The following is a 25,597-nucleotide window of genomic DNA, read 5'->3' as shown; positions in this document are numbered from 1 at the left end:
CACTAGGCTAATCCTCTGCCTTGCGGCGCCGGCACACCGGGTTCTAGTCCCGGTCGGGGCACCGATCCTGTCCTGGTTGCCCCTCTTCCAGGCCAGCTCTCTGCTGTGGCCAGGGAGTGCAGTGGAGGATGGCCCAAGTGCTTGGGCCCCTGCACCCGTGTGGGAGACCAGGAGGAAGCAACTGGCTCCTGGCTTCGGATTGGCACAGCGCCGGCCGTGGCGGCCATTTGGGGGGTGAATCAATGGTAGGAAGACCTTTCTCTCTGTTTCTCTCTCTCACTGTCTAACTCTGCCTGTCTAATAAAAAAATAATTAATTAAAAATAAAAATAAATAAATCAACAACAGGAGTTACTGTCACTTACTCTCCATGTAGGATCTCTGTCCTTATTGTGTTGTACTATGAAAATTAGCAGTAAAACTAGTCTTCAAACAGTGCTTTCTACTTTGTGTGTCTGTGTAGGTGCAACCTCTTGAAATCTTTACTTAGTCTATACTAAGTTGATCTTCTGTATATAAAGATAATTAAAAATGAATCTTAATGAAGAATGGGATGGGAGAGGGAGTAGGAGATGGGATGGTTTGAGGGTGGAAGGGTGGTTCTGGGGGGAAAAACTGCTATAATCCAAAAGTTGTACTTTTGAAATTTATATTTATTAAATAAAAGTTTTCTTTAAAAAAGAAAAAGAAAATCTGTCTCTATCACTCTTCCTTCCAAATAAATAAAAATCTAAAAAAATTAAAAATGAGTCTCAAAGTGTCACATACAATAAGATTTGATTTATATAACTTTTTTTTTTTTTTTTTGGACAGGCAGAGTGGACAGTAGAGGGAGACAGAGAGAAAGGTCTTCCTTTTTGCCATTGGTTCACCCTCCAATGGCCGCCGCGGTAGGCGCGCTGCTGCCGGCGCATCGCGCTGATCCGATGGCAGGAGCCAGGTGCTTCTCCTGGTCTCCCATGGGGTGCAGGGCCCAAGAACTTGGGCCATCCTCCACTGCACTCCCTGGCCACAGCAGAGAGCTGGCCTGGAAGAGGGGCAACCGGGACAGAATCCAGTGCCCCGACCGGGACTAGAACCCGGTGTGCCGGCGCCGCAAGGTGGAGGATTAGCCTGTTAAGCCACGGCGCCGGCCTATATAACTTTTTACATTTTTTAAATGTATGTAAAATGCAGAGTAACAGAGAGAGGGGAAGAGACAGAGAGCAGATGGGCAGAGAGGTCTCCCATCCACTGGTTCACTCCTAAATGTGCACAACAGCAGGGTCGGGGGTAGGCTGAAACCAGGCACCCAGAACTCAAACCAGGTCTCTCACTTGGGTAGCAAGGACCCAAGTCCTCGGGCCATGGTACACATTAGCAAAACTGGGGTCAGGAGCAGAGCTGGGACTCAAACCGAGGCACTCTGACATGGGATGCAGGCATCTCAAGCGGCGTCTTAACCTCTGTGCCAAACATCCACCCCATATAACATCCCTGAAATGACAAATTCATAGAACTGGAGAAATGATTAGTTGTTGCCAGGATTAGGAACGGGAGAGAGGTGGAGGAGGCCAATGTGGCTACAAAGGGTAGCATGAGGAATCCTTGTAATCAAGAAATTGCTCTGTGTCTTCACCTGGGTGGTTCCTCAAACCTACAATGTGAGAAAACTACACAGAACCAGGGGCCAGTGTTATGGTACAGCTGGGTAAGCCACTGCTTACGATCCTGGCATCCCATATCAGAGTGCAGATTTCAGTCCCAGCTGTTCCATTTCTGATCCAACTCTAATGCGCTAATGCACATGGGAATGCAGGTTTCATGACCCAAGTAGCTGGGTCCCTGCCACCCACGTGGGAGACCTGGATGGAGTTCCAGGCTCCTGGCTTCAGCTGTTGCAGACATTTGGGGAATGAACCAGTGGATGGATGGTCTCTTTCTACTTTTCAAATAAATAAATGCTTTTTAAAAACATACACAGGAGCTGGCACTGTGGCCAAATGCAGCAGCTTAAGTTGCTGCCTGCAATGCTGGCAAACCATAGGGGCACCAGTTCGAATCCCAGCTACTCCAATTCCAACCCCACTCCCCACTAATGTGCCTGGGAAAACAGCAGAAGATGGCCCAAGTGCTTGGGCCCCTGCCACCCACATAGGAGACACAGATGGATTTCCAGGCTCCTAGCCTAGCCCCGCCCTAGCTGTTGCGCCATTTAGGGGAGTGAACCAGTAGATGAAAGATCTCTCTCTGTGTTTGCCTTTTTTTTTTTTTTTTTTTACAGGCAGAGTGGATAGTGAGACAGAGACAGAGACAGAGAGAAAGGTCTTCCTTTTTGCCGTTGGTTCACCCTCCAATGGCTGCTGTGGCCAGCGCATCTCACTGATCCAAAGCCAGGAGCCAGGTGCTTCTCCTGGTCTCCCATGTGGGTGCAGGGCCCAAGCACTTGGGCCATCCTCCACTGCCTTCCCAGGCCATAGCAGAGAGCTGGCCTGGAAGAGGGGCAACCGGGATAGAATCCAGCGCCTCAACCGGGACTAGAACCCGGTGTGCCGGCGCCGCAAGGCGGAGGATTAGCCTGTTAAGCCACGGCGCCGGCCTTGCCTTTCAACTAAATAAATAAATCCTTATTTAAAAACAAACAAACTACAAAGACCTAAACTTATATGCAAACAAATGAATAGGTATAAAACTGGGGAAATCCAAGGAAGTTTGGTGGTTGTATCACTGCCAATTTCCTGGTAGTTATATTGTACTATGATTACACACGACGTGCCACTAGGTAAAAGGTACATGAGATCTCTCTGCATCATTTATCACAACTATCTCAAAATAAAAAGTAGTTCAGGAGTCAACTTAAAACTTAAAAAGAGCATCTGCTTAGATGCAGATGGGCAGAGGGGTCTCCCATCTACTGGTTCACTTCCTAAATGTGTACAACAGCAGGGTCTGGGCCAGGCTGAAACCAGACACCAGACGGCCCCTGGTTCTGTGTAGCATCAACTTTAAAAAGTATCTGCTGGCCGAAGATGGAATAATATGAATATTAAAAAAGTAATAACTGAAAGGGGTTGAAATGCATCAAATATATTACAATCTAAAACGTAGTAGGGGCTGGCACTGTGGCACAGCAGGTTAAAGCCCCAGCCTACCGTGCCGGCATCCCATATGGGTGCTGGTTTCAGTCCCGGATGCTTCACTTGCAGGCAAGATGGTCCAAGTCCTTGGGCCCCTGCACCCGCGTGGAAGACCGGGAAGAAGCTCCTGGCTCCTGGCTTCAGATCAGCTCAGCTCTGGCTGTTGCTGTCATTTGGGGAGTGAACCAGCAGAATGGAAGACTTATCTCTGGCTTTACCTTTTGCTGTAACTCTGTCTTTCAAATAAATCTTTAAAAAGTGAACCAGCAGACGGAAGATGATTTTTTTAAAAGATTTGTTTATTTGAAAGGTAGAGTTACAGAGAGGGAGAGGCAGAGGCTGAGAGAGAAGTCTTCCACCCACTGGTTTACTCCCCAAATAGCTATAACAGCCAGGGCTGGGCCAGATGGAAGGCAGGAGCCGGGGGCTTCTTCCAGGTCTCCCAAGTGAATTCAGGGGCCCAAGGACTTGGGCCATTCTCTGCTGGTTTCTCAGGCTCATTAGCAGGGAGTTGGATCAGAAGTGGAGCAGCCAGGACTCAAACTGGCGCCCATGTGGGATGGTAACTTAACCTGCTGTACCACAGCACTGGCCAGGGAAAATCTTCTGTCTTTCTCTCTACCTCTCCCTCTCTCTCAAATAAATAAATATTAAAAAAAAAAAAAAAAGCCTGACCTGAAGCCTTCTAGCAGCTAGACTGGCACAACCTGAGCCCTCCGATCAGCCTTCCAGCACAAGTCACCCAGACACTGTGTGCGTCCTGAGACACAACAGGAAGTCCAAAGCATCCTCTAGGAGGTATTCCTGTCAAAGACCCAGAATGAATCTGCTCAAGTCTCTGGATCTCACAATCCGTATACAGAAATACAAGGCAGTGGGGGCAGAAAAACGAGGGTAAAAGCACAATAAAGATGCAATAGTAAAAATACAGTATGTGGTGAACGCGCTAAAAGGCAAATGACCTGTTTCCTCAACAAATAGATTGAAAGAGACGGAGAGAGGCTATGGATGAGAAAGACTTCCCGAAACTCATCCATATACTTCCTGTGGGAGCCGCCAGGCTGAGAAGTATGGCGTCTCTACTCACCACCGGTACTCCCAGAGAGGGGGAGTCATCTGCAAAAAGGTCACTTTGCCTGCTATGCTCGGGGCTCCCACTGGACCAGATACTGTGAACTTTGTTCACACCAACCTGCACAAAACAACAGGCAAGCCCTGTGCTGCCCACAAATTAGCAGGTCATCGCCCCGTGCTGAGTCCTGGGGCACTGGCTGAGCCGTGGCGCCAGTTCTCTGAGTTCAAGGTGATGGGATTCACCAGTCTGGCCAAGGTGCTTCTGGGACTATGTGCCGAGGAGGCCTCTTGCTTGCACCAACCGAAACCTGGAGCCATTGGCCCGGTAGAGTGAACAGGGCCCCAAAGCATCCCTCCGTCTGCTCTGCCCTGGCTGTGCCAGCCTTGCCAGCACTGGTCACATCCACAGGGCCTCGTATTGAGGAAGTGCCTGAACTTCCTGGTGGGCAAAGATGAGGTTAAACGCTACCAGAAGACCAACGAGGCTGTTTTGCTTCTTAAGAAACTTAATGCCGGCCGGCGCCACGGCTCACTAGGCTAATCCTCCGCCTTGCGGCGCCGGCACTCCGGGTTCTAGTCCCGGTCGGGGTACCGGATTCTAACCCGGTTGCCCCTCTTCCAGGCCAGCTCTCTGCTGTGGCTAGGGAGTGCAGTGGAGGATGGCCCAAGTACTTGGGCCCTGTACCCCATGGGAGACCAGGATAAGCACCTGGCTCCTGCCATCGGATCAGCGCGGTGCGCCGGCAGCAGCGCGCCAACTGCGGTGGCCATTGGAGGGTGAACCAACAGCAAAAAGGAAGACCTTTCTCTCTCTGTCTCTCTCACTGTCCACTCTGCCTGTCAAAAAAAAAAAAAAAGAAAGAAAGAAAGAAAGAAACTTAATGCCTGGGAGGACATCAAAAACGTCTATGTAGGCCAGCGCCGCGGCTCACTTGGCTAATCCTCCGCCTGTGGCGCTGGCACCCCGGGTTCTAGTCCCAGTTGGGGTGCCGGATTCTGTCCTCTTCCAGTCCAGCTCTCTGCTGTGGCCTGGGAAGGCAGTGGAGGATGGCCCAGGCACTTGGGCCCTGCACCCACATGGGAGACCAGGAGGAAACACCTGGCTCCTGGCTTCGGATTGGCGTAGCTCCGGCCGTAGCGGCCATTTGGGGGGTGAACCAACAGAAGGAAGACCTTTCTCTCTGTCTCTCTTTCTCACTGTCTATTTGTCTATTTGTCAAAAAAAAAAAAAAAAAAAAAAAGAACTTCAGCATCGTGCTGAAGCTGCACCCTGATGCCAAGACCATGCACCGCATCACCATTCTTCACCAGGCCAGGGTCACAGACTAAGGGGGCAGAGGCAGCATCAGCACCAGCATCCCCATGAGGCCAGAAGGGGGTTGCAGGCAAGAGGCTGGTGATAGTGTGGAAAGGAAGGCAGGCAGTTGGCGCCACGGTGCAGAGGAAGCCGTGAGCGGCTGCGCCCACGGAGACACAGCGGAGAAGCCTGCCACGGAAGAGAGGTCCCCTGCAGAGACGCTTAACCTGTTTATCCCGTGAGGGTCAAATCCTCCGGGACAGCTTATTTTGAATAAAGGACTGCCAGAGAGACAGTGAGAAAATAAAAGAAAAGAAAAAAGAAAGAAAAGAAACATGTTAGTGAAATGCAATGTGTCATTTTTGTTTGATCCTGATTTCTACCTACCAATGAAAATTCTTTTAGGAAAACCAGAGAAATTTGAACACTGTCTGGATGCTTGATGATAATAAGAAATTATTTTTATTTTTAATTTTTTTAAATTTATTTGAGAAGCAGACAGGTAAACACACACACACACAGAGAGAGAGAGAGAGAGAGAGAGAGAGGGAACCCACCTGCTGGTTTACTTCCCTAAAGCCCACAGTGGCGGGGACTGGGCAGGGTCAAAGCTGGGAGCTAGAAACCCAGTTCATGTGGGAGGCAGGAACCCAATTGCCTGAGCCATCACCACTGCCTGCCAGGCTCTGGATTAGCCAGAGCTGGAACGGAGCAGGAGCCCTGTATCAAACCCAGGTATTCCACTCTGGGACGTGGCAGGTCTTAACTGACATCGCAACTGCCAGGCTAACCTCCCTCCCCTATTTTCAATCTTTTAGATGTGATAATGGCATTGGGGTAATATTAAAAGAAATTCCTGGCCGGCACCGTGGCTCAACAGGCTAATCCTCCACCTGCGCCTGCAGCACCGGCACCCCGGGTTCTAGTCCTGGTCGGGGCACCGGATTCTGTCCCGGTTGCTCCTCTTCCAGTCCAGCTCTCTGCTGTGACCCGGGAGTGCAGTGGAGGATGGCCCAAGTCCTTGGGTCCTGCACCTGCATGGGAGACCAGGAGAAGCACCTGGCTCCTGGCTTCGGATCAGCGCCGTGCGCCGGCCGCAGTGCGCCAGCCGCGGGTGAACCAATGGCAAAGGAAGACCTTTCTCTCTGTCTCTCTCACTGTCCACTCTGCCTGTGGGGGGAAAAAAAAAAAGAAATTCCTTATTGTTTAGTCACAATGCCATACTTACTGTAAATACTGAAGTATTAAGTGAAACAGTACAGTAAATGTCTCCACACTGTAACTTAGAGTGCATTGGAGTGCAGGGAAGGTATAGACACAACAAGATGATCAGATGTTGAAATTGTTAAAGCAGGAGATGGCTGTGTGTACTCACTTACAGGAGCTAATTATATTTTTCCTTATCCTTTTGTTCGTTTGAAATTTTTTTTATAGTTTTTAACATGTTTTATTTATTAAGTGTTATTTATTTGTGAGGCAAATGGAGAAAGAGAAGAACTCGTCTTCTAGTTCATCCCTCAAATGCTTGCAACATGTTGGACTGGGCCAGGCCTGAAGCCAGGAGCCAGGAACTCAGACCAAGTCTGCCACGTGGGTAACGGGGACCCAGTTACTGGGGGCCATCATCACTGCCTCCCAGGGTCTGCACTGGCATGAACCTGGAGCCAGGAATCAAAGCCAGGCACTCCGATGTGGGATGCAGGCATCTTAACCACTGGCCAAGTGCCTGCCCTCTTCTCATAGAGTTTCATTTTTCTTGTCACAAAACCAAAAAGATAGCTAATGATTATAAGTCAACAAAGATGTTGATTTGCTTTGCTACAGCCCATTTTTTATTACATATATATATATATATATATCCTGTAATATCACCCTTGCCTTAAATATAAACAATAGAACTTATTTTTAAAAAAGAATTTTTCCATAATAAAAACTTTAGAAATAAAATCTGGGACAGATTGTGGTGCAGCAGGTTGAGCTGCCTCTTGGGATGCCTGCAAATCATATCAGAGTGCCTGGTTCGAGTCCCAGCTACTCTGCATTTCCTATCCAGTTTCCTGCTAATGCACCTGAGAGCAGCAGATGATGCTGCAAGTACTTGGATTTTGCCGCCCACATTGGAGACCTGGATGGAGTTCCCAGATCCTGGCTTAGACCTGTCCTAGCTCTGGCTATTGTGGGCATTTGGGGAGTGAATCAGCAGATGGAAGATGGCTCTCTCTGTCTTTCAAATAAATAAATAGATTTTTTTTTTTACAGGCAGAGTGGATAATGAGAGAGAGAGAGACAGAGAGAAAGGTCTTCCTTTTTGCCGTTGGTTCACCCTCCAATGGCCGCTGCGGCCGGCGCATCTCGCTGATCCGAAGCCAGGAGCCAGGTGCTTCTCCTGGTCTCCCATGCGGGTGCAGGGCCTAAGCACTTGGGCCATCCTCCACTGCCTTCCTGGGCCATAGCAGAGAGCTGGCCTGGAAGAGGGGCAACTGGGATAGAATCCAGTGCCCCAACCGGGACTAGAACCCGGTGTGCCGGCGCCGCAAGGCGGAGGATTAGCCTGTTAAGCCACGGCGCTGGCCATAAATAGATTTTTTAAAGATTTATTTTATTTATTTGAAAGGCAGAGTTACAGAGAGGCAGAGGCAGACAGAGAGAGAGGTCTTCCATCCGCTAGCTCAGTCCCCAGATGGCTGCAATAGATAGAGCTGTGCCAATCCAAAGGCAGGAGCCAGGAGCTTCTTCTGGGTCTCCCACGTGGGTGCAGGGGCCCAAGGACTTGGGCCATCTTCCACTGCCTTCCCAGGCCATAACAGAGAACTGGATTGGAAGTGGAGCAGCCGAGACTCAAACTGGCACCCATGTGGGATGCCAACACTGTAGGCGACAGTTTTACCTGCTACACCACAGTGTTGGCCCCAAGAGATCTTTTTAAAAAATAAAAATAGGGGCCAGAGCTGGGGTGTCACGGATTAAGTCACCACTTGCAATGCTGGCATTCCATATCAGAGCGCTAGTTCAAATCCAGCTGCTCCACTGCTGACCCAGCTCCCTGCCAGTCTGCCTGGGAAAGCTGCAGAAGATGGCCCAAGAACCTGGGCCCCTGCCACATGGGAGGCCCACATGGAGTTCTGGGCTCCCGGCTTCTGCAGCTGTTTGGGAAGTGAACCAAGAGGATGGAAGATCTTTCTCTCTCTCTCTCTTTCACTCTGCCTTTCAAGTAAATCAATAAATCTTTAAAATAAAAATAAAATCCCATTCACTTTTATCCTGATCTTGGCTTCATCTCACTCCATCCAACCCCACCTCACTGAAAGAGACGCTGTGAAAACAAGAGAGGCCTTTCTGTCACAGACAACCCAGACAGCAGCAATGTGTGGCACTTCTGCCACACCTACTCTGACCCCTCTCTCTGCTGCGCTTACAGAGAACTGAGCCCTGGCCCCAGCACCGGAGAGATGAGCCAGAATAGTCAAGCTGATATGCCCTGGGAGACGTCTAGGCTATCAGAGACTTGTGACAGCACCATGGCCAGCTCCACGTGTGGCCTATGAGGTCACATGGAAGGCTCTAGAGTTTGCTGTGTTCAGGGACATCCCCAGAAAAGCTGTAGCCTCAGCTCCTCAGGACAAAGGCCACGAGTACTGGGAGATGTTCACCCTGTCGCTGGTTCTCTCAGCAGGACCACCCCTATCACATGCTGTCATCTGGAAACTGGGTTCCTGACATCCATGTGGAGTTGAGTTTCTGGTTCTCTGCTTTGACCTTGCCCAGTCCTGGCCATTGTGGGCCTTTGGGGAGTGAACCAGCAGGTGGGAACTTTCTAAATATTTGTGCCTGGCCATCCATGGCATGCTGTTGGGAGTCCCTTCCCAGATTGGCTGATGTTCATGCCTGAAAGACATCTCAACACCCCCAGGCCTTGAGGAATATGGACATCAAATTGGTAAGTGAGAAAAAAAAAAAGGAATGTGTCTGGCCCACCCTGTGGCACAGCGGGTTCTGTGCAGCTTGCAACACTGACATTCCATGTCGGAGTGCTGCTTTGAGACCCACCTGCTCTGCTTCTGATCCAGCTTCCTGCTAATGTGCCTGGGAAGACAACAGATGATGGTTCAGGCTCTTGGGCCCCTGACACCTATGAGGGAGACCCAGGTGAAGCTCCAGGCTCTCCCTCACTCTTTGTAAGTCTACCTTTCAAATAAATTTTTTAAAAAGTTTTTTTTAAAAAACAAGAGTAATTTGTCAAGTCATATGTATAATCAAATGGTATCATCCCCATTTTTTTTAAATCATGCCTTTTAAATGGTTTATTTATTTGAGAAGCAGGGGCGGGGTGGGGGGGTGAGAGAGACAGACAGAGAGACAGAAACAGACAGAGCCCCATCTGCTGGTTTACTTCCCAAATGACTGCAGTGTTCAAGGTTTGGCCAGGACTGAAGCTGGGAGCTGAGAACTCAATCCAGGTCTCCCACATTGGTGGTAGGAACCAGGGACTTGAGCCATCGCCACTGCCTCTCATGGTCTGCATAGGCGGAAGGCTGGAATCAGCCAGAGCCGAGAACCGAGGCCAGGTACTCTGATGTAGAATATCCGGGTCTTAACTGGTGTCTTAACTGCTAAACACTGGCTCCCCAGCCCCATTTTAAAAAATAAATTCTGGGTTCCGAAAGTGGGTGCCCCAGAGAGCGTGAAGACGAAGCTGTAGCACCCATCATAACCTAGACCAGGAAGGCACACAGCACCCCTTCAGAGAGTCACAAAGGCCTTCCCAGCAAGGCGACGGGAACCAGAATCCACCTCTCATGGGGAAGTGGTAATAGCATGTGGAATAGCATTTGGAATAGCATGTGGAACCAGGAGTCTTCTTCTGGTCACCTTTAGAAAATACAATCTTCTGAGGCCGGCACTGTGGAGTGGAGAGTTGGGCTGCTGCTTGCAATGCTGGCATCCAATATCAAAGTGCAACTGGAGCCCTGGCTGCTCCACTTCGTATCCAGCTCCCTGCTAAGGTGCCTAAAAAGGCAGCAGAGGATGGTGCAAGTGCTTGGGCTCCTGCCATCCATGTGGGAGATCAGGATGGAACTCTTGGCTCCTGGCTTTGGCCTGACCCAACCCCAGCTGTTGTTGCCATTTGGAGAGTGAACCAGCAGATGGAAGTACTACTTTCTCTCTCTCTCTCTCTCTCTCTCTCTCTCTCATTCAAACAAATACATAAATCCTTTTAAAAATACAATCTTCTGGGGCCAGCACTGTGGCACAGCAGGTAAACGCCCTGGCCTGAAGCGTCAGCATGCCATGTGGGCGCCGGTTCAAGACCTGGCTGCTCCACTTCCAATCAAGCTCTCTGCTATGGCCTGGGAAAGCAGCAGAAGATGGCCCAAGTCCTTGGGCTCCTGCACCCATGTGGAAGACCCGGAAGAAGCTCCTGGCTCCTGGCTCCTGGCTTTGGATCAGCACAGCTCCAGCCATTGCAGCCAACTGGGGAGTGAACCATCGAATGGAAGACTTCTCTCTCTCTCTCTCTCTCTCTCTCTCTCTCTCTCTCTGCCTCTCCTCTCTCTGTGTAACTCTGACTTTCAAATAAAAATAAATAAATCTTAAAACAAATAAAAAATAAATAAAAAGACAATCTTCCATATAGAGAAGTATTCTTTTTTTTATATGATTCTTTTAAAAAAAAAAAAAGACTTTATTTATGTGAGAGGTAGAATTACAGACAAAGAGAAGGAAAGACAAAGGTCTTCCATCCACTGATTCACTCTCCAAATGGCCGTAACAACCGGAGTTGGGCTGATCTGAAGCCTGGAGCCAGGAGTTTCTTCCGGGTCTTCCATGTGGATGGCAGGGGCCCAAGCACTTGCACTATCCTCTGCTGCTTTTTAGGCACATTAGCAGGGAGCTGGATGGGAAGAGGAGCAGCCAGGACATGAGCCGGTGCCCATATGGGATGCCGGCACTACAGGCAGAGGTTTAGCTTACTACACCACAACACTAGCCCCTGAAATACTCTTTTCAATTAACAAAACTAATCATGGAAAAAATTCAGCATCGGTTATCAAAACATCCTATGAGGAATCTTCAAAAAAGTCCATGGAAAATGCATACCATGAAAACACTATGCATGGATTTCAAAGTTTTTCGTAACAAAACAAGCTCATCCTTCATTCCATTTCCTATAAACGTTTTGAAATGCCCGTATATATGACATGCGTTACCACAGTGTGTTACGGCGGAGATACAGGCAAGTAGAATCAACAGAAGAGAACAGTGGGACAAATGTTTGACCCAGTGGTTAAAACGGCAGTTAAGGCACCATGTTCCATTGTCCCCAGCTCTGCTCCCAATTCCAGCTTCCTGCTAACGCAGATCCTGGCAGGAAGTAGTGATGACTCAAGTAACTGGGTTCCCGCAACCCACATGGAAAATCTGGACCTGGGCCAGAGCCATTGCTGTATCTGGGAAGCGAACCAGCTCTCTCCCTCTCCCTCTCTCTCTCTCCCTCTGCCCATCAGATACATTTTATAAAAAAAAAAAAAAAAGAGTCCTAAAACAGGCCCAACTATACAGGGAAGCTTGGCATTAGCTAAAAGTGTATGATAAAACAACAAAAGGAAGCTTATTTATAATAAGGAAATGATAAATATATTGAGATGACTGGCTATCCATTTTTGCACTGCTGCTTCAGGAAATATTATAATTGGCTACTGAATAACTGTTCCCAAACCTCTTGCCTACCACAGATAACTGCCATCCTTAATTATTTTTGCTTTTCCTTTTTCTTTTTTAAAATTTATTTGGGAGCCGGGGCTGCAGCATAGTGGGTTAAAGCCCTGGCCTGCAGTGCCGCCATCCCATATGAGTGCTGGTTCAAGTCCCGGTAGCTCCTCTTCCAATCCAGCTCTCTGCTATGGCCTGGGAAAGCAGTGGAGGATGTCCCAAGTCCTTGGGCCCCTGCACCCATGTGGGAGACCCAGAAGAAGCTCCCAGCTCCTGGCTTCGGATCAGCTCAGCTCCAGCCGTTGTGGCCATTGGAAAGTGAATCTCAATCTCTCCCCCCCCCCCCCCGTATGTGTAACTCTTTCAAATAAATAAAAATAAATCTAAAAAGATCAAATTTATTTGAAAGGCAGAGAGAGAGAAGATTGAGGGAGTGACAGACAGAGGTCTCATACATTTTTGCTCCGCAAAAGCCAGGGTTGGGCCAAGCTGAAGCCAGTAGTCTGGAACTCCATCCAGGTCTCTCATGTGGGTGCCAGGGACCCCCAAGCACTTGAGCTGACTTCCAGGTTACACAGTAACAGGAAACTGGACTCGGAAGCAGAGCCCGGACTGGACCCAGGCATGCTGAGGGGGGATGTTCATGTTCCAAGCAATACCTTAACTACTGTACAAATGTCCACTCTTTTCTGCCCCTAATTTTATGGTAATAATTGTTGTCTCTCATGACTTAATATTTTAATCTTCTGTGTATTTATCTGCAATCAATAAATTGTTCAGTTTTGCTTGACACTAAATATTTATAATTTCATTGTACTACTTTTTTTCTGTTTTAGTTCTTTCAGGTTCTGCAAACATCCATGTGAATATGTGCTGCTGTGGCTCATTCATTCTCACTATCTGACAGTCTGTCAAATGAAATCTCCCACAACCTACCATGCTACTGTTGATGCACATTTTTTTTATATATTTACTTAGGCGGATGGCACTGTGGCATAGTGAGTAAAGCCACCACCTGCAGTGCCGGAATCCCAAATGGGCACCGGTTCAGCAGTTCAGTGCCAGCTGCTCTGCTTCCAATCCAGCTCTCTCCCATGGCCTGGGAAAGCTGTAGAAGATGGCTCAAATCCTTGGGCCCCTGCACCCACATGGGAGACCCATAAGAAGCTCCTGGCTCCTGGCTTTGGATTGGCACAGCTCCAGTCATTATGACCAATTGGAGAGTGAACCAGTGGATGGAAGACCTCTCTCTCTGACTCTCTTTCTCTCTGTGTGTAACTCTGACTTTCAAATAAATAAATATATCTTTAAAAAAATATTTACTTGGGGCCGGCACTGCAGCTCAATAGGCTAATCCTCCACCTGTGGTGCCGGCACACCAGGTTCTAGTCCCGGTCGGGGCGCCGGATTCTGTCCTGGTTGCTCCTCTTCCAGCCAGCTCTCTGCTGTGGTCCGGGAGTTCAGTGGAGGATGGCCCAAGTCCTTGGGCCCTGCACCCACATGAGAGACCAGGAGGAGCACCTGGCTCCTGGCTTCGGATCAGCGTGGTGCGCCGGCCACAGTGCGCCGGCCGCAACGGCCATTGGGGGGTGAACCAACAGCAAAGGAAGACCTTTCTCTCTGTCTCTCTCTCTCTCACTGTCCACTCTGCCTGTCAAAAAAAAATATATTTACTTGGGGCCGTCGCTGTGGTATAGCAGGTAAAGCTGCTGCCTGCAGTGCCGGCAGCCAGTTCAAGACTTGGCCACTCCACTTCCGATCTAGCTCTCTGCTATGGCCTGGGAAAGCAGTGGAAGATGGCCCAAGTGCTTGGGCCCCTGCCCCCACGTGGGAGACCAGGAAGAGTCTCCTGGCTCCTAGCTTCGGATCGGCACAGCTCTGGCCATTGCAGCCATCTGGGGAGTGAACCAGTGGATGGAAGACTTCTCTCTCTGTCTCTCCTTCTCTCTGTGTGTAACTCTGACTTTCAAGTAAAATAAATAAATCTTTTTTAAAAATTTTACTTATTTATTTGAAAAGCAGAGTTACAGAGAGAGAGGGAAAGACAGAGGCAGAAACAGAGAGATCCCCCATCCACTGGTTCATTCCCCAAATGGTCACAACAGCTGGAGCTGGGCCAAGCTGAAGCCAGAAGCTTCTTCTAGGTTTCCCACATGGATGCAGGGGCTCAAGCACTCACACCATCTTCTGCTTTCCCGGGCCCTTAGGAGGGAGCTGGATGGGAAGTGGAGCAGACCTGGCACCCACAGGGACCCCAGTGATGTAGATGGCAGTTTACCCACTATGCCGCAATGCAGATTCCTGCTGATGCACCTCTGGATTGTTTCCAGTTTTGCTGAAGCGGGGGAAACCCTGCAAGGTGTTGGCATAGGCAAAGAGTTCTTGGAAAAGACACCAGAGGTACAGGCAATCAAAGCCAAAATTGACACATGGGATTACATCAAATTGAGAAGCTTTTGTACTGCAAAAGAAACACTCAGCAAAGTGAAGAGGCAACCGACAGAATGCGAGAAATTGCTTGTAAACTATACAACTGATAAAGGATTAATAACCAGAATATATAAAGAGATCAAGAAACTCAACAACAAAACAAACAACCCAGTTAAGAAATGGGCAAAGGGCTTAAACAGGCATTTTTCAAACGAGGAAATCCAAATGGCCAACAGACACATGAAAAAAATGCTCAGGATCGGCCGGCACCGTGGCTTAACAGGCTAATCCTCCGCCTTGTGGCGCCGGCACACCGGGTTCTAGTCCCGGTTGGGGCGCCGGATTCTATCCCGGTTGCCCCTCTTCCAGGCCAGCTCTCTGCTATGGCCCGGGAGTGCAGTGGAGGATGGCCCAAGTGCTTGGGCCCTGCACCCGCATGGGAGACCAGGAGAAGCACCTGGCTCCTGGCTTCGGATCAGCTAGATGTGCTGGCCGCGGCGGCCATTGGAGGGTGAACCAACGGCAAAAGGAAGACCTTTCTCTCTGTCTCTCTCTCTCTCACTATCCACTCTGCCTGTCAAAAAAAAAAAAAAAATGCTCAGGATCATTAGCCATCAGGGAAATGCAAATCAAAACCACAATGAGGTTTTACCTCTCCCCCTGTTAGAATGGCTTTCATATAGAAATCAACAAACAAATGCTGGCAAGGATGTAGGGTTTTTTGGTACCCTAATCCACTGTTGGTAGGAATGTAAACTGGTACAGCCACTGTGGAAGACAGTATGGAGACACCTCAGAAATCTGAATATATCTGAATATAGACCCATCTATCCCACTCCTGGGAATTTACCCAAGGGAAATGAAATCAGCACATGAAAGAGTTATCTGTACCCCCATGTTTACTGCAGCTCAATTCACAATAGTTAAGATATGGAATCAGGCCGGCGCTGTGGCTTAACAGGCTAATCCTCTGCCTGCAGCGCCAGCACCCCGGGTTCTAGTCCCCATCGGGGCGCCAGAGTCTGTCCCGATTGCCCCTCTTCCAGGCCAGCTCTCTGCTGTGGCCCGGGAGTACAGTGGAGGATGGCCCAAGTGCTTGGGCCCTGCACCCACATGGGAGACCAGGAGAAGCACCTGGCTCCTGGCTTCGGATCAGCGAGATGTGCCGGCCGCAGCGGCCACTGGAGGTTGAACCAACGGCAAAAAGGAAGACCTTTCTCTCTGTCTCTCTCTCTCACTGTCCACTCTGCCTGTCAAAAAAAAAAAAAAAAAAAAAAGGAAATCTATAGAAATGAAATTGACTCTGTGAGAAGTGCTGACTTTGAATAGCCCTTGTCTGGACTATTGAGAAAGGTGTTTTTTTGGTTTTTTTTTTTTTCCATATTATTTGTTGAACTCTTAACATAGAGTTAGTTATATGTATAAAGTTAATTAAAAATAGGGCTTAGTAAAAAAAAAATAAGAATGGAAATAGGAGGGAGGAGAAAGAGGATGGGAGAGTGGGTGGGAGGGCGGGTACGGTGGGAAGAATCACTATGTTCGTAAAGTTGTAATTACGAAATGTATGAAGTTTGTATTCCTTAACTTTTTCTGGGGGGAAAAATAAAATGAATCACAAATTTTAAAAATTTGGTTGTTTATCTTTTCATTTGTAAGAGGTCTATTTTAAATTAATTATGTTTTATTCATCCATTTCAAGAGCAGAGAGACAGAGACAGACCAGAGAGAGATCTTTCATCAGCTGGTTTGCTCCCCAAATGCCTACAACAGCCAGGGCTGAGCCAGGCTGAAGCCAGGAGCCTGGAACTCAGTGCAGGTCTCCTGCATGGGTGGCAGGAAACCAAGTCCTTGAGCCATCGCCTGCTGCCTCCCAAGGTAGGCATTAGCTGGATCAGAAGTGGAGGAAGGGGCTCCAATGTGGAATGTGGGCATCTCTGGCAGAGACTAACTACTGCACCAAATGCCTGCCCCTGTAAGAGACCTCTATAAACCCCAGAAAATAGTCCTTTGTCAGTTACATGTCTTGAAAATATCTTCTCCCGATTTATAGCTTGCCATTGTATTCTTTTTATAATGTATTTTTTAAAAAAGATTTATTTATTTATTTAATAGCGTTACAGAGAGAGGGAGTAACAGAGAGATCTACCATCTACTGGTTCAATCCCCAGATGGCTGCAACAGCCAGGGCTATGCCAGGCCACAGCCAGGAGTCAGGAGCTTGCTCTGCATCTCCCATGTGGGTGACAAGCACTTGGACCATCTTCCATTGCTTTTCCAAGTGCATTAGCAGAGAGCTGGATTGGAAGTGGAGCAGCGAGGTCTCAAACCAGCGTCCATGTGGGATGCAGGCATGGAAGGTGGCAGCTTTACCTGCTATGCCACAAGCTTAGCCCCAAGGCCATATTTCTGGGTCAGACCAGGCCAGTCTGAGCCGACGTGGCAAGAACAAGAACCCTAGCTGAACGTTTGCAGTAGAGCTGCTGGTGACCCATCTGCTTTTCAGAGGCACCAGGAGGCAAAAGTCCCTAAGAAAAAATTCTGGATCCTGACAGCCTAAATTCAGATCCTGGCTCCATCCCCTACTATTTGTGTAACCTTGGGCTAATTTTAACTTTCCAATTGTCTCAGTCTTTGGCTGTGAAATGGGACCAGTCACAGCCCCTACCTAATAGACCTGCTATGAGATAGACAGATAGGTAATGTGTATAAGGCCCTTACCACCCAAAGGAGAGACCTCTATTACACAGAGCTCATCTCACGCTCTCTGGAAGCATCTATTATAATGATGATGTATTTCAGACCATTTTTATTGTTACTTCACAGGGCAAGGACCTGACCTGAGATTCAGCTTTATGTCTCTGGCTCTTAGCGTTGATGCCTGAAAGAAATAAGTCAGTGCCTGTCTTTCCTATCTCTAGCCTTCTGCCCCACTCAGGCTCCCTGCTAGGTGAGCTAGCAAGATAATCTCCTGTGGTGCAGCGGGTTAACGCCCTGGCCTGAAGCGCTGGCATCCCATATGGGCACCGGTTCCAGTCCCAGCTGCTCCTCTTCCGATCCAGCTCTCTGCTATGGCCTGGGAAAGCAGTGGAAGATGGCCCAAGTCCTTGGGCCCCTGCACCCACGTGGGAAACCTGGAAGAAGCTTCTGCCTCCTGGCTTCGAATTGGAGCAGCTCTGGCCATCTAGGGAGTGAAGCAGCGAACGGAAGACCTCTCTGTCTCTACCTCTCCCTGCAACTCTGTCTTTCAAATAAATAAAATAAATCTTCAGGGGCTGGTGATGTGGCACAGTAGGTTAATCCTCCGCCTGTGGTGCTGGCATCCCATATGGGCACTGGTTGTAGTTCCGGCTGCTCCTCTTCCAATCCTGCTCTCTGCGGTGGCCTGGGAAAGCAGTGGAAGATGGCCCAAGTGCTTGGGCCGCCACAAGCACATAGGAGACCCAGAAGAAGCACCTGGCTCCTGGCTTCAGATCGGCGCAGATCCGGCCGTGGCAGCCATTTGGGGAGTGAACCAACAGAAGGAAGACCTTTCTCTCTGTCTCTCTCTCTCTCTCTCTCACTGTCTGTAACTCTACCTCTCAAATAAATAAATAAAATCTTTTAAAAAAAAAACTTTTTAAAAAATCTCCTTTGCGTAGCTAAGATATATTTTCTTTTACTAAAACTTCCCATTTATTCCCCGTCACCTGCAAATTTTAAGCTAGCCTACTGTGCCCACTTCAGAGAGCTGCTATGGTCAGCTATGAGCTTTGGTGCAGTGCCTGACACCCAGTGAACACCTAAGTGTCATCAGGAAACCTTCTTGCCAGTATATCCTAACCCCCGCTGGGTTCCCCCGGTACCACAGGAGCTGGCAGCACCGCCGTCTCCTCAATAGCACGTTGGTGGTGCGCCTGGAGAACGTGCTGCGAATGCAGCTCCAAGAGTAACCCATCTGCCGTGCAAAGCAAACTCCATCCACTTAACAGCTCGCCAACCCGCGAGCGAGAGCTCTCTGAAATGCGATGCAAAAGCTTGGTCTGTGCGCGCAGAGGGGCCACTACCTTTCATTTGATTCGTGCCTAAGAAAGTCTTAACGAAGAGGACTGAGAACCCCTGCCCCACCCGGGACAGCGCTCTGCGGGGCTGAAAAGTTTTCCGTGGGCAGCCCGCACCCGCTGCGGCAGTCAGTGGCTGAGTGCAGAACTGCGGGGCTGCAGATGCTTCGGCCTGCCTTTGCAAGGAAATGATGCACACGCGGGGAGCCCGGGGGCACGAAGGGGGAAGCGGCTGCAGCTTCACGCGGCGCGGCCGCCGCGGTGCGGGAGGGCTCGGCGCCTCTCCCTTCAGCAGGGGGCTGCGTGAGCTTAGCGCGAACGTCCGTCTCTGCTACCCATACTTTCCCACTTACGTTACCCTCCACTGCTTACTTCCTCCCGGCAGCTCTGACAGCTGAAGGCAAAACCGAATCACGGGAGGACGCGGCCACAGAAGCGAAATCTCCGCGGGGAGCCGAGCGCCCGGGCTTCCGTCCTGCGGTCCCTTTAAGAGAAGAACCTCTCGGGACCGACGGTCCCAACCGACCCCAGTTTTAACCGAAACCCAACCCGGACTTCCCCCTCTTGACTCAAATAAGCCCAACTTTGGATTTTCCCTCCCCTGCTGACCAATCAGATTCTGTTGCCAGGCAGATTTCGGCTGCCACCGGCGCGCGCCCTGCGCCCCCTGTCTCCGGGCGGCAGCGACGGCCAATGACGGAGCAGGCAGCCCGTGTATCTAGGCAGATCGCAGCCGCCGCGACCATTCAGAAAAAGGAAAATAAAGCAACGCACGAGCCCGCCGGGCCGGGACCGCGGGGCTGGGCTGGAGTGAAGGTGGCTGCGAGGTAGTTTCTCTTTCTCCTCACCTTTATCGTGGCGCGTGTTGGCAGGCGCCGGCCCGGGGCTGGGGAGGGGCGACGTGAGCCGGGCGGAGAGCTGGAAGAGATCCGGGCTGTGTTTCCAACAGCTGCTTCGCCCCTCTGCACGTGCCGCGGACCCGGGTTTCCCGCGGCCGGCCCCCGAGTTCCGCGGCCCTGCACACCCCACCCCCAGCCCGGCCGCCGCTGGGGCCCGGGGCGCGGCGGCCGGGCGGGCGGTGCGGGGCGCGAGGCTGGGGGAGAGGACGCCGGGGCCGGGGGGAGCGGCGGCCGGGCCGAGCGAGGTTGAGTCATGGGAACCTGGGCCCAGTTGGTTTTCAAGCCCGCAAGGCCAGAGGAAGGCCGGATTCTTTCCAACCTCCCGAGCCGGCGCGCTGGTGAGGAGCGTATCCAAGAGAGAAACAGGGAACTTTGTTGTGTGGTCCTCGTTGCTGTTGAGGGAGAGGAGGCCAGGTTGGGGTCAGAGGCAGAAGTGACAGTGGCTTTCTAACGGCAGCTCCCAATCCCCCTGCCTCTTCCCGTATGGCCTCCTGGGTTTAGGAGACTTGAGAGAGGTGGGTGCAGACAGCCTGGAGATGGCCGAGTTCCCTTTAGGTACGTAGATGGGCCTGGCGAAGCCATGGACTGATTTCTAATTTTCGGATAAGGCCAGGTAGGTGGTGAGGGAAAGACCATCAGGGAGATCTGCGGGTTTTGTTGAGATCAGGAGCGTCCTGGGGGTGCCCAGGGCAAGGGCTGGCCAGCATGGGTTCAGTCTCACCACCCTCTCCCCCCTGTCGCCCCTAGCCCTCATGCCGGCATGGCTGAAGATGAGCCGGATGCCAAGAGCCCCAAGACTGGGGGCCGGGCCTCCACAGGTGGAGCTGAGGCTGGGGAGCCTACCACCCTTCTCCAGAGGCTCCGAGGTACCATTTCGTAAGTACCCATCTCTAAACCCTGTTGCAGACCGGGGTGGAGAACCTGTCTGGCTTTCCCCAAGTGCCCCTGAGCAGGGTGACGTTCTTGCCTCTGGGAGCGATTGTCCACCACCTGCCAGGTGTCTGGGTTCTCTTCCCTTCCCAGCAAGCTGACAGAGGGGTGGGGGAAAACCTCGCGTGTGACCTCCAGCCTTTTCCTCTCTTCCCTACAGCAAGGCCGTGCAAAACAAAGTAGAAGGAATCCTGGTAAGTGTGTTGGGGCTAGGCAGTAGCGAGCTGGTATTGGTGGGCAGCAGGCTCCCAGCCTCAAATGAATTCTTGAAAGTGAGGTGTCTTTGTGGTCCTACCCCTAAGCCAATTAGGCATTGTGGTAAGGGGTAGAGGGTCCTATATGAGGTCCAGCTTGGCCTTATTATTTCTCCTGCCTCTGTCACCCCCCCACCCTACCCCCAGCAAGATGTACAGAAATTCTCAGACAACGACAAGCTCTATCTCTACCTTCAGCTGCCCTCAGGGCCCAGCACCGGAGACAAAAGGTAAGCTTGGGGGTAGGGTTTTCGATTCTTTAGCGAGAAAGGCTCACTGAGACAGGAAGACTCATAACTTTTGTCGAGGATCAAGGGCTAGGTACCAGGGAAAGGTGGATCCCGGCTGAACTGATTGGATCCAGACTACTGAAGTCATGTCTGGGGAGAGCCAGCGTTGAGTGCTGGGTTCTCAGCCATGCCTGTCCCTTTTCCTTCTCCTGCAGCTCGGAGCCCAGCACGCTCAGCAATGAGGAGTACATGTATGCCTATAGGTGGATCCGGAACCACCTGGAGGAGCACACGGACACCTGTCTGCCCAAGCAAAGTGTTTATGATGCCTATCGGTGGGTGGAGGGGAAGGGGGGTATGCTGCTGGGCATAGGACTGGCCCCCTCCCCTGGAGAGCTCCTTGCCCTGATAGGACCTGGCTTCCTAAACGGTTCCCAGGAACCCTCTGAGCCTACCCGCAGCCTCCTTCTCTGAGTGTCTTCCCACTCTGCCCCCAACTCGCTCAGGAAGTACTGTGAGAGTCTTGCCTGTTGCCGCCCACTCAGCACAGCCAACTTTGGCAAAATCATCCGAGAGATCTTCCCTGACATCAAGGCCCGAAGGCTTGGTGGCCGGGGCCAGTCCAAGTATCCTTGACTGGAGAGATTGGGACTGGAGCAGCTGGGGAGGAGAACCGGGCCTGGGAACAGCCCAGCTTGGCTAAGGGGCTTCAGGCGCACCAGGCGTTGGCTGCACCTTAACTTGCATCAGATACTGCTACAGTGGCATACGAAGAAAGACCTTGGTGTCCATGCCGCCCCTGCCTGGGCTCGACCTTAAGGGTTCTGAGACCGTAAGTAACAAAATGACCCTCCAGCTCTGTTCTCTCCTCGGTGGAAAGTCTGAGGACTTGGAGCGTGTTTTGAGAACTAACACGGCATGGGCCATTATGTGCACAGCTTCTAGTACCTTCTGCCTGCCTTCTGGTTGAGGCAGAGCATGAGAGGAATCTGTGGGTTTCTGGGATGGGATAGGTAAAGGCTACTCAGATCTCAGCTTGGCCAAGAGTAATGTCAGAGAGGGGGCAAGGGTCACCTGGTCACACCTGGAGTGTGATGGCTGTGTCCTTCCTTACCGTAGCCAGAAATGGGCCCAGAAGTCACCCCTGCACCTCGAGATGAGCTGGTGGAGGCAGCCTGCGCCCTGACCTGTGACTGGGCAGAACGAATCCTGAAACGCTCCTTCAGTTCCATCGTCGAGGTCGCCCGCTTCCTGCTCCAGCAGCATCTCATCTCTGCCCGGTCTGCTCACGCCCATGTGCTTAAGGCCATGGGGCTTGCTGGTGGGTGGACCCTCCCTTCCCACTCCCAACGCCAAAGGCCTGCCCACACACTATGTTAGTGACACCTTGGCCTTGCCTTCTGTTCCCGGCCACCCTCCTAAGACATGCTTCAGAGCTCCCTCTTGGCCATGTCTCTCCCCGTCACTCCTCCAGCCCTCTGCCTCCTCCTCACCCTCACTATACTCCCTCTTCTGGCACCTGTGCAGAAGAAGAGGAACATGCCCCTAGGGAACGGTCTTCGAAGTCCAAGAATGGTGTAGAGCACCTGGAGAGTGGAGGCCATAAGAAACCAGAGAGACCAGCCCAGGTAAGGAGATGGATGGGGCTGCCAGGGGCCGGGGGCTTGGCATACCCTTCCCCTGGAGGCTGCAACCCATGTTTGCTTATGGCACCTGTGTTGGCTCTGGTATTCAGTCTTCGTGCCTTACCATGATCTTGTTTCCTCTTTTTAGCCTCCCAAGGAGCTGGAAGCCCGGGCTGGGGCTGCGGGACGTGGAGAGCGGAAGAAGAATGTAGTTGAGAGCTCGGCCCCAGCAGCCAATAACCCTCAGGTTAATGCCCTGGTGGCCCGGCTGCCTTTGCTCCTTCCCCGGGCCCCTCGCTCACTTATTCCTCCAATCCGAGTCTCTTCGCCCATCCTGGCCCCCAAGCTTCCTTCAGGCACCCTGAAAGTGGCTACACTGCCCCTGCCCAGTAGGCCTGGGGGACCCCAGGCAGCTGTGCCCATCATTAATATGATCTTGCCAACTGTTCCTGCTCTGCCCGCGCCTGGGCCTGGGCAGGCTCCTTCCGTGGGACTCACTCAGGCCTGGGGCACAGAGCACAGAGAGGTAGTCATGGGTTATGGTGACCCCGGAGCCTATGACAAGGGTGGCAAGAGGACCGCTGAGGTACCCGTGAGTGAGGCCAGTGGGCAGGACCCACCAGCTAAAGCAGCAAAGCCGGACATGGAGGATACAGCAAGCGATGCCAGAAGGAAGCGGGGGCGCCCTCGGAAAAAGTCAGGTGGGAGTGGGGAAAGGAATTCGACCCCCGACAAGTCAGCAGCTGCCGTGGACTCTGCCCAGGCCTCGGCGTCACCGTGGGAAACGTGGGGCTCCCGAAGGGAAAGCAGCTCCGCGGCAGGGTCAGGGTCAGAGAGGCCGGGGCCAGCGGGAGGGGCCGAGAAGCGCGCAGCACTTGCCCAAGGTCAGGAAGATGGCACTGTGTCCAGAGCAGGAAGGGGCCCCAGTTCTCGGCATGCCAAAGAAGCGGAAGAGAAAACTCCCCTCGCTGCCCCAAAAGTCAGTGTCATCAAGGGCAGCAGGAGCCAAAAGGAGGCTCTTCAGCTGGGGAAGACAGAAGCAGGCACCGCAGCACAGGGCACTAAAGACTTCAGGGGGCACGGGCTCCAAACACCCCTGGCCCGTGAGCGTAAAGACCCCAAAGAGGCACCCCCATGACAGCTGTGCGGGGAGGAGTCCTGTCCTTCCGTGAGCCCTGCCTGTCCGCCTGGTAGAGGCCCTTCTCTGCACTTGCTTCTTGTGTGGCTGCTCTGCCCTGAAGGGAGTCCGTTCTCTCGTGGACAGCGGCGCCGCCCAGCCTCACACACTGCCTGGCTGCCACCTCTGGCCTTCCCAGCCCGAAACCTTGACTTCATAGTGTAACCAATAAATCCATAGTGACCTCTTACCTGGACCCCTGTGCTATCCTGTGGGAAGATAGGGATGGGTAAGTATAATGAATGTATAGGTTAGGGCATCTTCTGGTTTTAAATCACAGAAAACCTAACTCAAACTGGGTTAAAATAAAATTAAAAAAAAAAGACTTACTGGCTCATGTACCTGGAAAGGCCAGAGGGAGTGCTGGCTCCAAGTGGCGTTTGATTCAGTGGCTGACCGTGTCCCTAAATACCTGATTTGTTTTCTCACTGCTCTTTCTGTAGCCACCTTGTGGCTGCCAGTACTCCCAGGATTACATATTCCCTTCATGTCAACCAAAAAAGGAAAAGGCTTCTTTGTTCCCCACAGTCCTAGCAAAAAACCCTGCACGTGGGTCACAGGCCACAGCTGCACAATCACTGCGGCCACCATCTATGCCAATTGGCCTGTTCTATAATGTGGACTACTCCTTTAGGGAAAAGGGGGGCGCAGCCTCCTGAGAAGCATGCAGATGGCCTAAATGGGAACCTGGGGCAGTTACAGGGAATGACCTCGCCTCTTGCTCGGGTCTCAGAAGGCAGGAGCAGGCGTTCGCTGTCCTTGAGGGACTCTCTTCAGTCTCCTTGAGATGACAATCTTGTTTCACCTACACCTCAGAAATGGAGCTCCCTCCTTTTCTGGATTCAGAATTTTCACACTCACCGCATTCCTGCTTCCCTTACCTTTCACCCTATCGCCACTTTGACCAGCTAGTCATTTTGCTAAATTCATTGTGTTTCCACCAGGTGTCAGTATCCTGTCACACATGTAACAGGGCTTGGCCGGCACTGTGGGCTTTGGACTAGGAGTATATGGAAGGAGACAGTTCTGCACCTCAGGGAGCACCGATGGGAAGGGAATCCAGACCCCCCCCCCCCAGGTGTATCCTTGGGGAAAGCAGTGAACGGATACTTATTGAGGACCCACTTCGTCCTCTACATAGGGTAGCTTCTGTCAGGGAATCTTGGTTCTTCCCAAGAAATACAAATTTTTCTTTCAGGGAGACTTCATGAATTTCCACCACAGCAAAGTTTTTAAAATTATAATATGTAATATTTGATATCTATAAAGAATATGTAATGTGTATAAATTATGAAGCATAATAAAATGAGTACCTATGGCTCATCACTCAATTTACACATTAAAGCATTAGAAATACCATTGAGTTTATTTTCATTCCTCCCTATCCTATTCCCATGCCTCTTCTTAGAGGTAACCACTGTCCTTAATTTTTTATTAACTGCTGTATATATTATCATACATGTATATATTCTTTAAAAATGTACTTAGCATTGCTTGTTTTTTAGCTTTCAAGAACATTATACTCTTAACTGTCCCCTGCAGTTTGCATTTTTTCTCTACATTGTTTCTAAGATTCATCCACATTGTTACAGAAAGCTGTGCGTCATTCATTTTCAGCTGTATACTGTTCCACCAAGTGCATGAGCCACAAGTTATCCATTCACCTACCACTGGATATCCGCGCTGCTCCCAGCGCTTGGCTGTTATGAACAATGCTGCTAGGAACATTCTTGGGTATGTTAGTGCCTTTGCACTCAGTGGGATTTCTAAAGAGGTTTCTGTGATGGTCCTTTTGGTCCTTAGCTTTCTGAGTTGCAG

The 25,597-nt window shown here is 51.0% G+C and overlaps 1 protein-coding gene and 1 pseudogene across 2 annotated transcripts; both read left to right on the top strand.

The window, feature by feature from the left end:
• Window positions 1-3,935: 3,935 nt before the first annotated feature.
• Window positions 3,936-18,556, top strand: LOC133760512 (large ribosomal subunit protein uL4B-like; annotated as a pseudogene).
• Window positions 18,557-19,385: 829 nt separating this feature from the next.
• On the top strand, window positions 19,386-25,150 carry RFX5 (regulatory factor X5). 2 transcript variants are annotated; one of them, XM_062192247.1, is made up of 10 exons: window positions 19,386-19,491; window positions 20,311-20,439; window positions 20,654-20,687; window positions 20,895-20,977; window positions 21,193-21,312; window positions 21,484-21,603; window positions 21,728-21,809; window positions 22,097-22,298; window positions 22,505-22,605; window positions 22,751-25,149. In XM_062192247.1, the coding sequence occupies exons 2-10, from the start codon at window positions 20,324-20,326 to the stop codon at window positions 23,738-23,740; spliced, it is 1,848 nt and encodes a 615-aa protein (XP_062048231.1). In that variant the 5' UTR covers window positions 19,386-19,491; window positions 20,311-20,323; the 3' UTR covers window positions 23,741-25,149. The 2 variants fall into 2 exon arrangements, with proteins under 2 accessions (XP_062048231.1, XP_062048232.1); XM_062192248.1 differs by lacking the exon at window positions 19,386-19,491 and adding an exon at window positions 19,796-19,901 and having other exon boundaries at window positions 22,751-25,150.
• Window positions 25,151-25,597: the final 447 nt, after the last annotated feature.

Source organism: Lepus europaeus, chromosome 5, assembly GCF_033115175.1.
Source record: "Lepus europaeus isolate LE1 chromosome 5, mLepTim1.pri, whole genome shotgun sequence".
In the NCBI taxonomy this organism is placed as follows: domain Eukaryota; kingdom Metazoa; phylum Chordata; class Mammalia; order Lagomorpha; family Leporidae; genus Lepus; species Lepus europaeus.
This window is presented reverse-complemented; position numbering and strand designations above follow the sequence as displayed.